Here is a 13,181-nt window from a genome sequence, read left to right as displayed (position 1 = left end):
CATTTGTATGTGAGGCTTATTTTATTTGAATAATAATGCTGTAAAAAAGCAAAAGGGTACTTTGAAACATTTATCTAAATAACGCGCATGTAAACAAAAGCTTTGAAAAGTAATCAAATTATTTGAAAATAGTGGGAAGTTTCCTTACGACGACGTTGACCTCGTCGTCTTCCTCCTATGTGATTTACTGTGAACTCCATGGACGCTCTATAAATACCCTCTAAGAACTTTCACTCTTCACACATCTTCTCTATATCCAATTATTTTCCGATTTACTAGATCCAAATCATCATCTAATTACAGAAATGGCAAAGGTACATACCTTATCACTCGTTCAATTCAACTCTGTTTTGAATATTTTTCGAATACTCGATCTCAATTTGTGTAATTGATTGGTTTTGCAGCAAAAGATTGTGGTGAAGGTCACTATGAACACTGAAAAGAAAACTCGTAAGGCTCTTCAAATCGCCGTTAGTCTCTTCGGTAAGATCATGTCCCTTCACAATTTCTTTTACTACTACTTTCACATTCTCAAGTTCATATATATCAAGTATCCCATTTTTCAAACGAGTGTAGTTTTCCAGAGAAATCGCTAGTTTCACTTTTACGACTTAAATGTTAACCTCAATTGGAATTGATTGAATTACTTGACTAAATCATGATCTGAATATTAATATTTAACAGGTGTGGAATCAGCTTCTTTCATGGGTTCAGATAAAGACCAGATAGCGGTGACCGGAGAAGGAATTGACTCAGTTGAACTGACGACCTTGCTAAGGAAAGGTGTCGGATACACAGAACTAGTGAGTGTTGGTCCGGTGGAGGAGAAGAAACCAGATGCCGCAAAGGAAACAAATCCGTACCAATACTACTACGGCAACTATGGGATGCCTTACTATGCATATGCATATGAGATTTGAGATATTATTAAAAATGGAAGAGAGTGAAAGAAATTAGTTTTATATTGCTGCATAATTAGCTTAAATTTTTTATTGGGGAATTTTGCATTGTATAGAATAAGAACCCTTTGATGTACATATTGTGTTTGTAATATATGGGAAACCTAATTTTGGTCGACGTTATATAAATATAGTTTATTAAGCATCTTATTTCAAATTAAAAAAAAGTCTTTGTCGATTGTAATATATTGACTTTTATACCCCTCTTATAAATACAAGTTTAAAATAACATATATACTCTCCATAAACTACTTGTATATTATATTTATCCAAATCTAAATTCATCCTTATTAGCACCCACAACTTTGTCCACTATTTCTCCACTCTTAAGGAACAAGAATGATGACAATGTATCTACAGAGGTACCTCTGAACAATGCTATGTAAAAAAGAGAAATACTAACAAGTTATTTCAAATCATTAAAAAAAAAAAACCCTATCTGAATATGAAGATGAATCAACTCGGATAAACGCCTCAACAACAACAAAACAGCAAGAGATGTTTAAAAGGGAAAATTGTTTTGTTAATAACTCATATGTATCAGTAATGGATTGTAGTCTAATCGATGCATTAGAAGAAAAAATTCAAGCTTATGAATTTCATCCACTTGTGCTACAGAACAAACTAAAAGAACAAAACACCAACACTATCGATATCGAATTTTAGAAAAAAAAAACACATATTGGAATACCCAAAGTGTAAATCAATTACAAAAACACAAAATAATTTATAATTAAAAGAATACAACAAGAAGATTACTGTTATCACTCATCTAAAGAATAAATGAACCTCATTAACTTTAAATCATTTAAAAAAGAAATGAAATAATTTGTGGGTTATTATCCGTTTAGTTACGTGATCAATGAAGTGCATTAATAAGTGGTATTAACATCACATAAACATTAATGTGATATTAACATCATTAGAAGCATTAACGTGGGTTTTTTTTTTTTAACGGGCAAATATTATTAAGAAGAAAGAGGAAAAACCCAAACCTCATCTATGCAGGAGGAGGGAAACAGAGAGAATTACATTTACAGATAAATAATACAAAAGACCTCCAATTAGAGTTCAATATAAACAAATTAAACTCTAAGTTTAAAATTTAATCCGCAAAGGGATTAATGCACCATTTAGTCCAATTGAAATTGTTGCTACCACCGTTACTCCTATGTTTGAACCACATAAATACCGATGCCTTTACGATATCAGTTACCATCGCAGGAGTTGTCATCTTTTTTCTGAAAATTCTATCATTCTGTGCTTTCCATAAACTCCAAATCGTACCATAGCAAATTCCTAATAGTATTCTTCTCTTTTTGGGATAGTTTCCCCAGGTTGCAGCGAAATCCAATACTCTTTTGCCGCTATTCCTTTCATCCCCTGTTGATTGACGAATAACAAACCAGACCCAAGGACGATCATGCGATTTTTTTTCCTTTCTTTAATCCTGACGTGTGATACAACTCACAAGGGACAACTAAGGATCGATTTTTTTGTCTACTCCTTTAATCCGTGCGTAATGTCCAAGAGGAACCGATGGAAATTGGATCGATCAAAGTCCCTATAATACTGTTACATTCCGAATTTCGTAAATAAACCCCTCCTTATCCAATCTTGCATCCAATTTTCCCTAACCATAGTTATTTGGCAAATTAAGTTTCTTTTAGTGACACCTTGGCCCCTTACTTCATAGTAAGCCCCCTTTTTTTAGAATCATCTTAAATACCCTAATCATCAAACTCTTAGGTAAAAATTAACACCCTTTTAAATTTATTGATTAATTCTTTTAGATATTAATTAATATCTTTTCTTTAGTTTATTTCAATTAATACGCTTAGAATCGAAATAACTTTACCACCACTTATATTCAAGTAACGGAAGGTTAATGTCGTCTACGAAAGGATTTTCGGGTTGTTACAACATTTTTGAAGTTTTTTCTTAATAAAGGCTATACTAGGAAGAATGTTAAAAAAGCTCTTCAAACTCTTTGAAATGCTAATATTAGTAGCTATCTAAAAAACTAGTTTATAAGCTACTTTTTGATTTATAAAAATAAAATCTAAAAATGCTCAAAAATAAGTTTGCTTATAATCGGTTGGGTAAGAAAATATGGACATCTAATTGTGTACGGTAAAATAGTGTTGAATGATTGAAACCAAAAATGTTTCTAGTTTGTATATTTGAAGTAGTAACAAGTGATTGGTTTCGATCAAATCTCGGGGTGATATAGTTGGGGGAATTTTTTGAATCTATTTTAGTAAAAAAATTTAATAAAATAGTATAGTGACTAAAGTTAATAATACACGATAATATATTTAAAATTATATCAAAATTTATAATTATATAATATGTGATAATATAATTAAAATTATATCAAAATTTATAATTATATCTATTTAAAAGTTTAATGACTTTAATAAAATGTATAATGCAAAACTTTTTATTTAAACCATTAAATTTTAAATATTGTTCTAGACAATTTTAACGTGCTATGTAGAAGTATTCAACTTAGAAAAAATCAAACTATGAATAGTTTTTATTGATGAATTTAAAAAAAAAAGAAGTTTAATCAAGAATATCACTATTGGATTTTATATATGGCCTAATAATTTAATATAAAATATAATTTGTTATATATATATATATATATATATATATATATATATATATATATATATATATATATATATAGGTTGCGTTGAAATTCCTAAAAAAGTAGAAAAATTGAGATTCAACCTCAGTCATATATTTTTCATTTGTCGCTCTAGCGCTCCAACGTATCGTTGTTGTGATGGGAGAATTATAATCATAAATGATTATGCAGCGTCGCACGTTCCTTTTTCCTCCGCCACCTTCTCTACCACCACAATCGTCATCGCCACCACTACTGCTACCACCAGCCGACCCTACCACTGCCACCAGTGGCGGAGCTTGAACAAATTATTTGGGGGGGCCGAAACGAAAACTATAGTTTCTTAAAAAAAACAGCAGGGGCCAAAGCCTAAATTTTATAATTTTATGTCTAATATGTATAAGAATTAGTAGATAAAACTAGTTATAAGCCAAAAAACAGGGGGGCTACAGCCCCCCCTAGCCCTTAGTATGCTCCGCCCCTGACTGCCACCTCTGCCACCACCTCTCATCTGCCACAAACCACCTGAATCATATATGATTAATCACTTTGTGAACATACATATATGTACAATCATTTATGATTAGGCATATATGTATAAACATGTATAATCATATATCATTATACCTCCCGTCATATAATCATTTATGATTAGATATTATCCCTCCCGTCATATAATCATTTATGATTAGATATTATCCCTCCCGTCATATAATCATTTATGATTAGATATTATCCCGCTGTGACGGTATGCTGGAGCCTTGGAGCTGAAGTTGAATCACCTATGTCCCGAACAAGACTTGAACTCTCGATTTCGAGGAGGGAGGGCAACATCTAGTACCGTTAGGCTAGAAGCCTTTTGGTATATAATACAATATAACACCATCATATACGTTAACTTTTTAAGATCAAAATTAATCAATCTTTTACTTTTATTTTTATTTTTTATTCTAAATAATATACCTAAAAGTTAGAAATTAAAAGAAACAAATGATGAAATGTTAAATTTACTATAATATAATATTTATTTAAACTTTTAGGTAATATGTATTCTTTATTACTATAAATAATTATAATACGATAGCCTTAATAGTTATTAGTAATGATTTAATATGAAAGCTTCAAGTCCGATTTCAAAATCACATGTTTAATTGTCGTTTATATTATTACTTTTGTAATAATAAATAATAATCTAGCAATGAGATACATATATAAGAAAAAGCTCTGTGTATCACCTTTTGTGACCTTTCTTCATTTGTATGTCAGGCTTATTTTATCTAAACAATAATGATGTAAAAAAAGCAAAAGGGGTCATTTGAAATTTTATGTAAATGAAACGCATGCAAACAAAAGCTTTGAAAAGTAATCGAATTATTTGTAACTAGTGGGAAGTTTCCTTCCCACGGCGTTGACCTCGTCCTTTTCCTCCTCTGTGATTTACTGTGAAGTGTGAACTCAATCGACGCTCTATAAATACCCTCTAACAACTTTCACTCTTCAGACATCTTCTCTAAATCCTCTTATTTTCCGATTTACTAGATCCAAATCATCATCTAATTCACAGAAATGGCAAAGGTACATACCTTATTACTCGTTCAATTCAACTCTGTTTTGAATACTTTTGGAATACTCGATCTCAATTTGTGTAATGGATTGATTTTGCAGCAAAAGATTGTGGTGAAGGTCACAATGAACACTGAAAAGAAAGCTCGTAAGGCTCTTCAAATCGCCGTTAGTCTCTTCGGTAAGATCATGTTTCATGATTTTCCCGTTCACAATTTCTTTTACCACTTCTGTCACATTCTCAAGTTCATGTATATCAAGTATCCCATTTTTCAAACGATTGTAGTTTTCAGAGAAATGGCTAGTTTCACTTTTACGACTTAAATGTAAACCTCAATTGAAATTGATTGAATTACTTGACTAAATCATGATCTGAAAATTAATTAACAGGTGTGGAATCAGCTTCTCTCGTGGGTTCAGATAAAGACCAGATAGCAGTGACAGGAGAAGGAATTGACTCAGTTGAACTGACGACCTTGCTAAGGAAAGGTGTCGGATACACAGAACTAGTGAGTGTTGGTCCGGTGGAGGAGAAGAAACCAGATGCCGCAAAGGAAACAAATCCCACGGTGGCGTCACAAAATTTCAATCCGTACCAATACTACTACGGCAACTATGGGATGCCTTACTATGCATATGCATATGAGATTTGAGATATTATTAAAAATGGAACAGAGTAGAAGAAATTAGTTTTATATTGCTGCATCATTAGCATAAATTTTCTATGGGGGAATTTTGCATTGTATAGAATAAGAGCCCCTTGATGTAATATTGTGTTTGTAATATATGGGAAACCTAATTTTGGTCGACGTTATATAAATTAGTTTATTAAGCATCTTATTTCAAATATATATATATATATATATATATATATATATATATATATATATATATATATATATATATATATATATATATATATATATATAAAGTCTTCCAGAATCGTTTTTTTTTTTTTTTTTTTTCATTTCAACCTATTATAATTCTAAAATAGAAAATATCTGGAATTGGATATTGCACAAAAAATAGGATGTATGCTATTGCTATAAAATGAAGTACAGTTTTAGAACTTACTCCATAACTATATACATATAGGAATCCTATACAAAAGCATTGTGGAATTTAAAGCTTGTAATATTTTGACTTCTCTCTTCGCATCTTCAAACACCAATTAGAAGGATCATCTGTCACAGTCATAGAATAAAAAAAAATATATTTGAAGACAATTAAGTTCGTAGTTGATGCCATCTTCTAAAGATCAATGTTTTACTCCTTGTGTGACCTCTGTAAAAAAATTGCAAGTAATATTCATTCCACACCAGACACAAATTATACAAAAACAAATTAATGACTAAAAAAAGAAACAAAGTCTTACTGTTGTTGAGCAGCAATGTCAATTTGGACTTCTGCAAAGGCAGGAGACTCCAGAAAATGCAAGTTAGGGTCCCTAAAAACAACAAAATTCTAACATTGTATCAAAACATGCAACATTTTCACTTATTGTAGTCAGACATATCCAAAATAACAAATGAAACCACATGGACATTTTTTGATTATAAAAAAAAGTTAAGAACTAAACTATATTTTTTTTGGAACTACAGGGACCATGTGTCACACTGTGATTTTTCACTAACTTTTTTTAAACATTTATTTAATACGTTAGCTAAAGTCTTATTTTGAATTTTATGAAAACATCACCAATGTTACTTTTATTTCCAAAAGCAACCTTCATCAAATTAAAGTTCATAAAACCAACCAAAGACAAGTTCTTAAAACCGTAAGTAATGAAAACTCAACGACATGTCCAAAGTGGTATCATCTCTAAAATATATTAATGTAACTACCCCAAAAGATTCCCATCCTCTCCAAGGCATCATATCATGCTACATGTTCCAATCCAAGACAAATAACAAGCAAATAAACAAGTGTAAGCATAAGCTAAGTGAGTCAATCATAATATAGTGTTACGTAACATACATACCCCAAATGGGTCAGACAATACATCATATAAGTACGCATTCAAGCACTCATATAGCTTGACATAAGATATATCATATAATCATCACATACACGACTTCCATTACATACGTCACTTACACCACATACATCACATACATCACATACAGTACTTACATCACAATAGTGCTCATTAATATAATTCATCATTAAAGCATTTTAGTTAGCTTTCATTATTCATCTTTGTAACTAACTATTACTTTATTAACCGCCATAATATTATGGGATAATATTAACCTTCTTTTTCATCTTTAATAATTACCTCCTGCCAGTCACCTTTGTAATTATTACAATTATTACAATGATACTTCTTATTTATGGGTCTAATTATTAGTACAAGCAGTGCCAGTACCACTATGTTACACCTCCCAAATCTCACGTGATGTTTACGCTGGCCCCACCGCTTTGCCAACATCACTTTAGTCCACCCACCGCAAGGACCATGTACCAAGTGATTGTCTAGAATAACCACTCGACATCTCTATTGGCTTCAACACTTATCCTATTGGTATCTTTCAACCCATTAGGCTATCAAATAATCTGGATATGGTACATACCTATGTCTAGGTTGCTAGCCTTCGTCCCACTAGTGTCTTCCCCTTTTAATTAATTAATTGTCAATTCATCTTTTAAGGAGTTACACATATGACCTCCATAAGTAATCATGCATATTTATTATCATTTTTTTCTAGCATATTACTTCACAAGTTCTTATGTAAACATGCAAACAATAAATTACAAGTTATAACATTTTTCATCACATCCAATTTCCATGCACATATCATATCATCATTATAGATATCATTTCACTAGCATGATTTTTCCAAAATCATCACATACAAATATTTTCCAATAAACTATAGAATGCACACATCACATATGATCAATACAAGACACTTTTTCTATCATGGCCTTATCACACCTCTCACATCAAAAGAATAAGAATCTTGCATATAAGCATCCTAAATACTCATACACATAAGGAATCATAATAACCAATAACATATCACACACAATTGGGGTACATGAAACATAAAAAACCTAGGTTCATTCCAATCCATCCAAGATATGGAATTCCTTATCAAAGTACTCTAAAAATCAACAAGATTACCTCGCGTTTGTCAAAAACGCATCCTCTGTACACTTCAAATATTGTAGGAACTGAGGTTCCAAACCTTCCCCTATTAAAGCACAAATACATGGATTAATAGAAGTTTACACGAACAAAGAATAGCAATTTACTACCTAAAACATGCAAATTAGTTATTAGGCAAAGTTCTCAGATTTTGACTTAAAACAATAGCATATTCAAGGCCATTTTAGCACAACTTAAACCTTTAGAAATTACAATATTTTTTTTCATATTCCAATAGATTAGAATTTTCTCTTTTCAGAAAGTACTCGCTCATGTCCATAAGATTTCTATAATTGTCTATAAATTTTACAAAACTTCATATCCGTGCAGCTAATTTATGACTAATCAATGAAAATGACGATTTTCATCTTGGTTAGAATAAATATCAGGTACTAGAAAAAATCAGGGACAAACTAGACTCAAAATTAAAACCTTGAGAGTTTACAGATCCCCAATCTGAACCCTGATGATTTTTCTATATTTTTTTTTCAAAATAGGGACAAAATGGGAATTTTCCTAAACTTCCCAGCTTTGCATTTTAAGGGTTATTTGACAACTTAACCCATTAAGCCATAGCCAAAATAAACTATAAAGATAGAAATTGAGTTCATAATAATACCAACATATCAAGAAGTCAAAATAACAATTTCAACCTCAAACCATGAATCAAAGTACATTGCTTTTATGGGGAAAACAAAGTACATTGCTAAAAGCAAAAACACCGTTAGGGCTTAAGTTTCCTTCATCATTAAGCCTCATGAAAAGGCTTTTCAGGGACTGTCTTGAAGACCTTTTAAATGGTTTAAAACATGGTCTATTTATAGAAAAAAATCATATGTATAAGACAATAGGATTTCGTGATTGAAAATACAAGAACATACCACCAAAAGTAGGCAAGTCTGCTCATGATTTCAACTATTTAATCAAGTAATTGGAACAAGAATGTAACACCCCAAATTTCAACCCAAAAATATCAATTAAAAAATTTAAGTGTTTATTCAAATCACAACTACAAGATCTTAAAACATTTATCAGAGTATCATTTAAGAGTCATCGTGTGCACAAGTCCCCCATTGACGCGATGCAGTCGAGCCGTGCCCCTACTTTGATATAAGAAAAACTTAAACATGTAAACCACAAATCTTAAGCACAAACCTTAGTGAGTTCCCCAAAATACCACACACAACACAATACCAATAAACATCTATGGGTTATCAGCAACCCTGGGGAGTATCAGCAGTCCCAGTGGGCAAACAGCATGCCCGATGGGATATCAGCAACCCTGGAGACTACCTGAAGTCTCAATGGGAAAACAACACGCCTGGTGGGTTATCAGCAACCCTGGAGACTTCCCGAAGTTTCAGTACACAGTAACACATATCACAATAACAACAAGCGAGACCCAGCTGTTCAGCATATATATATATATATATATATATATATATATATATATATATATATATATATATATATATATATATATATATATATATATATATACATACTACCACAAAGGCTCATACAAACATGCAATAGTCACAAAGATAGCTAGCATCCTACATACACAATTTAGTGAGCCCGCATTGGTGCCTTCGACTCACAAGAACAGGGAGGAGACTCACCTCAAACTGCTGAAACAACAAGATAAATGCTCGGACTGCTGATCCGGAAAATCTTCGCACTAAATTTCATCAGATAATATCCTAATTAATAATCTGGTCATAAACCAATACCAGGCCCTGCCCAAAGACACCCAAAATCCTAAAATGGCCTAAATTCCTAAATGGTGCCCAAAGCCCATTGTTATGCTCCTTAAGGGAAAAAAAGACAATTTTATCCTTTCCATGGTCCAAAACATTAAATCTTGACCAAAAGTCAAAAGTCAGCAAAAGTCAACTGCCCAGGGCGTACGATGGACGTACTCTCCCCTTATATGCGGTGCACTCGAAGGATCAGGACGGTTGGGGTCAGGCCTGTCTACATTAGGCGTAGCCAGAAGTACGCGGGGCGTAGGTCGTCTGATCCCAAAACTTACTCCAAAATGTCTTAATCATTAAGACATGAAATCCAAACGTAGATCTGAACTCCAAAGAACGTCTTAGTCCATAAATTCCATAACTTTAAGCCTTTGCATGGCTGAAAAGAGCTTAAACCTGAAAACCCTAACTTAATCTGTAGTCAACACCACCAAAATCTTGCATGGTTGGAAAGGGACCATCAAACAACCACTTTTATGAATCTAAGTACTCTAATACCTCTAAAAGGACAACCATAATACTCTGGAGTAACCTATACTCACAAAGGTCCATGCTTTGGGACAACAAGCTCATAAAAACCACTTAAGAGATCTAGAAAGAAACACATCAAGGTATAAACTTTATACCTTCAAAAGATGCACAAAGTGACGTAGTTTCTAGATCCACAAGCTTGCAAGCAACACCACCTTCTTCAATAGTCTTCTTCTTCTACAAGAGAGCACGAATCACTAACAAGCTTTAAAATCTCCAGACACAAGGCTTAGGCTCGAGAATAGGGTTTGAAAGGAGTGGAGGCTGAGAAGAAATGTCCATGGGAGGCATAAGGTGGATTAAATAGGGAGAAAAGCCCTAAATTTAGGGTTTAGGAGTTGAGCTAATATGCCCCGCGTACTAGCATGCATCCCGCGTTCCATGGCTGAAATGTAAAACTTTTTCCATAAAGGGCCAAATATGCAAACTTTAATTAAGCCAATGTTGAAAATTGAAATACCTGGAAATCCAGATGTTACAATTCTCCCCCACTAGAATTAGATTTCATCCTCAAAATCATTCATTAATATCTCCTCTGCCAAACCAAACGATCCTGACTAAACTCCCTGAATCCCATATATGATTGGAGAAGTCATCCCAGTTGGACGACTGTCCACCCTTACTGCTGTCGAAACCAATTTAGTAGATATCACAAGCCCTAACGAGTGTCCAACCGCTATGCCTGAAACTGAAAAACCATGATCATTGTTTGACTCCTAGACAAACAAAACCATTCCAAGCCGTTCCCACAATGACTTGACTTCACAACCCGAACCGCATAAATCTATCCATCCTGATCCATTCATAGATACTCGAAACATATACGCCCGACCACTTACCGGTACCGAAAAATCCTCATCAAAACAAAATCAGCTCCAGACTAAAAAACTGAATAGGTACACGTGGTCATGCTCTATCTAAAACATCCATAAAAATCATGATAAATTTAAACTTTTTAAATACAACCCAAATCTATCAAGTGTTTACAAAATAGTTTTCAAAACAATTCCTACATCAGAGTTTTCCCAAAATCATAGATCACAACAAGAGGATGTGTACGGTCACGCATTTGCCTTCCCGCGGTCATTCGAAGTAAATGAAACATAACCCAAAGCTATAAGCCAACGCTTAGTGAGTTCCCCCAAAGCACCAACACATAACCAAATAACATATACAATAACATCATGCAATGGGCCCACAACTAAAAGACTGTATTACTGTAGTGGTTTTGATTATGATGACATATGCAAAATTGATAAGATCTAGTGAATCCTTATAAGAATCATGAACACAAGGAGTAAATAAATCTGCTTTAAGCTCTCATTAGATCTAGAAAGAAAATACAAAGTGGGTCTTGTACAATTCTCTCTTTATTCTAACTCTCCAAATGAACATTTCATAAATGAGTGTCACCCACTTCCTATTTATAGGAAAGACAACTCATTACACAATACAAGAGGGTAAGCACAAATTACATCCAAGCATGACTTTTCACCCTAACATTCTCCTCCTAAAAGTTAGGATTGGATGTCCCAGCTTCAATATCCAACGAGCTCACGCGATCAAGACTAACTCCCCCTTGAAGTAATATCGGTCCTCAAATTCGCAAATGAATACCCGCGAAGCTTCGAATACCCACTCTTCATTCTCACCTTTTATAATCAAAAAATGACTATAAAACCCATTAAGGGTGAGAAGCGCCCGATGAATAATCTTCACATAACTCCCCCTTGATGTGTGCCAAAAATGAAACCTCGAAAAACTTGCATGGAAAAACAATAACGAAAAAGTTATGAGTAATTTCCAATTTTGTGAAAATTTTCAACTTTTGGGTGAGAGTTGCAAAAATTTCCAAAAACCGGGTAAAAACTGCCAATATCAGAATTCAGTAGGGACCCATTGCTCGAAAAACAGTCTAAGATGGAAAACACTCCCCCAATTGCGAAATTGGGCATAATGCGTTAATTCGCATAAACTATAGGGACTAAACTGTAAATTCCTCCATTTCTCAGAACTTTTAGTCCTATTCCGAAGTTGGGTAGCTTCTGCCAACATGTCGAAATTGTAGGGACTAAATGAGAAACATCTTCATTCTTCACAAATTGTTTTCATCAATTCGAATGTGGACCATTTTTGCCAAATCGTTAAAAGACTAGGGACCCAAATCGAAAATGTTTGTTTTCTTCTTCAATTCTCTTTGTTACCAGTTGATTGTTCGCTTTTCATCTATATGCCCTCGAAAATCACTCCAACCCTTCGCTTTTCAACTCAACCCTTCGTTAACGAAGCACAAATGGTCATCGATAACGAATCACTCACGAGTCCTCGATAACAAATCACCGCTAAGGAATCTCGACAACCGACTCCAGCCCTTCGCTAACGAACTTATCGACTGTTGATTCACGGTAATGACCTTAGAAATCAAGAGCTTACAACAATCAATCTTATACCTTCGATGGTACATCTCGTTCCAATAATAGACCATCGCAACCTGCCAAATGCAGTCGAGTGTATATTGGAAACCAACCCTTTGCTTTTAATCAAAATCTATCGACGTCGATCATTGACACCAAATCAACAATCCT

At 33.5% G+C, this 13,181-nt stretch overlaps 2 protein-coding genes across 2 annotated transcripts; both read left to right on the top strand.

The window, feature by feature from the left end:
• Positions 1 to 204: 204 nt before the first annotated feature.
• LOC145125264 (heavy metal-associated isoprenylated plant protein 46-like) lies at positions 205 to 1,088 on the top strand. The gene is made up of 3 exons (XM_079060750.1): positions 205 to 314; positions 405 to 483; positions 685 to 1,088. Exons 1-3 carry the CDS (start codon positions 306 to 308, stop codon positions 918 to 920), a joined length of 324 nt encoding a protein of 107 aa, XP_078916876.1. The 5' UTR covers positions 205 to 305; the 3' UTR covers positions 921 to 1,088.
• Positions 1,089 to 5,034: 3,946 nt separating this feature from the next.
• Positions 5,035 to 5,992, top strand: LOC145125288 (heavy metal-associated isoprenylated plant protein 46-like). Its single transcript, XM_079060766.1, has 3 exons — positions 5,035 to 5,169; positions 5,260 to 5,338; positions 5,548 to 5,992. Exons 1-3 carry the CDS (start codon positions 5,161 to 5,163, stop codon positions 5,808 to 5,810), a joined length of 351 nt encoding a protein of 116 aa, XP_078916892.1. The 5' UTR covers positions 5,035 to 5,160; the 3' UTR covers positions 5,811 to 5,992.
• The last annotated feature ends 7,189 nt before the right edge of the window (positions 5,993 to 13,181 follow it).

Source organism: Lactuca virosa, chromosome 7 (assembly GCF_052849685.1).
Source record: "Lactuca virosa cultivar CGN04683 chromosome 7, Lactuca_virosa_CGN04683_v6, whole genome shotgun sequence".
Taxonomy (NCBI): Eukaryota; Viridiplantae; Streptophyta; class Magnoliopsida; order Asterales; family Asteraceae; genus Lactuca; species Lactuca virosa.
This window is presented reverse-complemented; position numbering and strand designations above follow the sequence as displayed.

Bases quoted from the DNA above. Each gene is read 5' to 3' on its own strand.
- LOC145125264 (XM_079060750.1), top strand. The intron at 484-684 runs GTAAGATCATGT...AATATTTAACAG, and splicing joins AATCGCCGTTAGTCTCTTCG to GTGTGGAATCAGCTTCTTTC.
- LOC145125288 (XM_079060766.1), top strand. The intron at 5,339-5,547 runs GTAAGATCATGT...ATTAATTAACAG, and splicing joins AATCGCCGTTAGTCTCTTCG to GTGTGGAATCAGCTTCTCTC.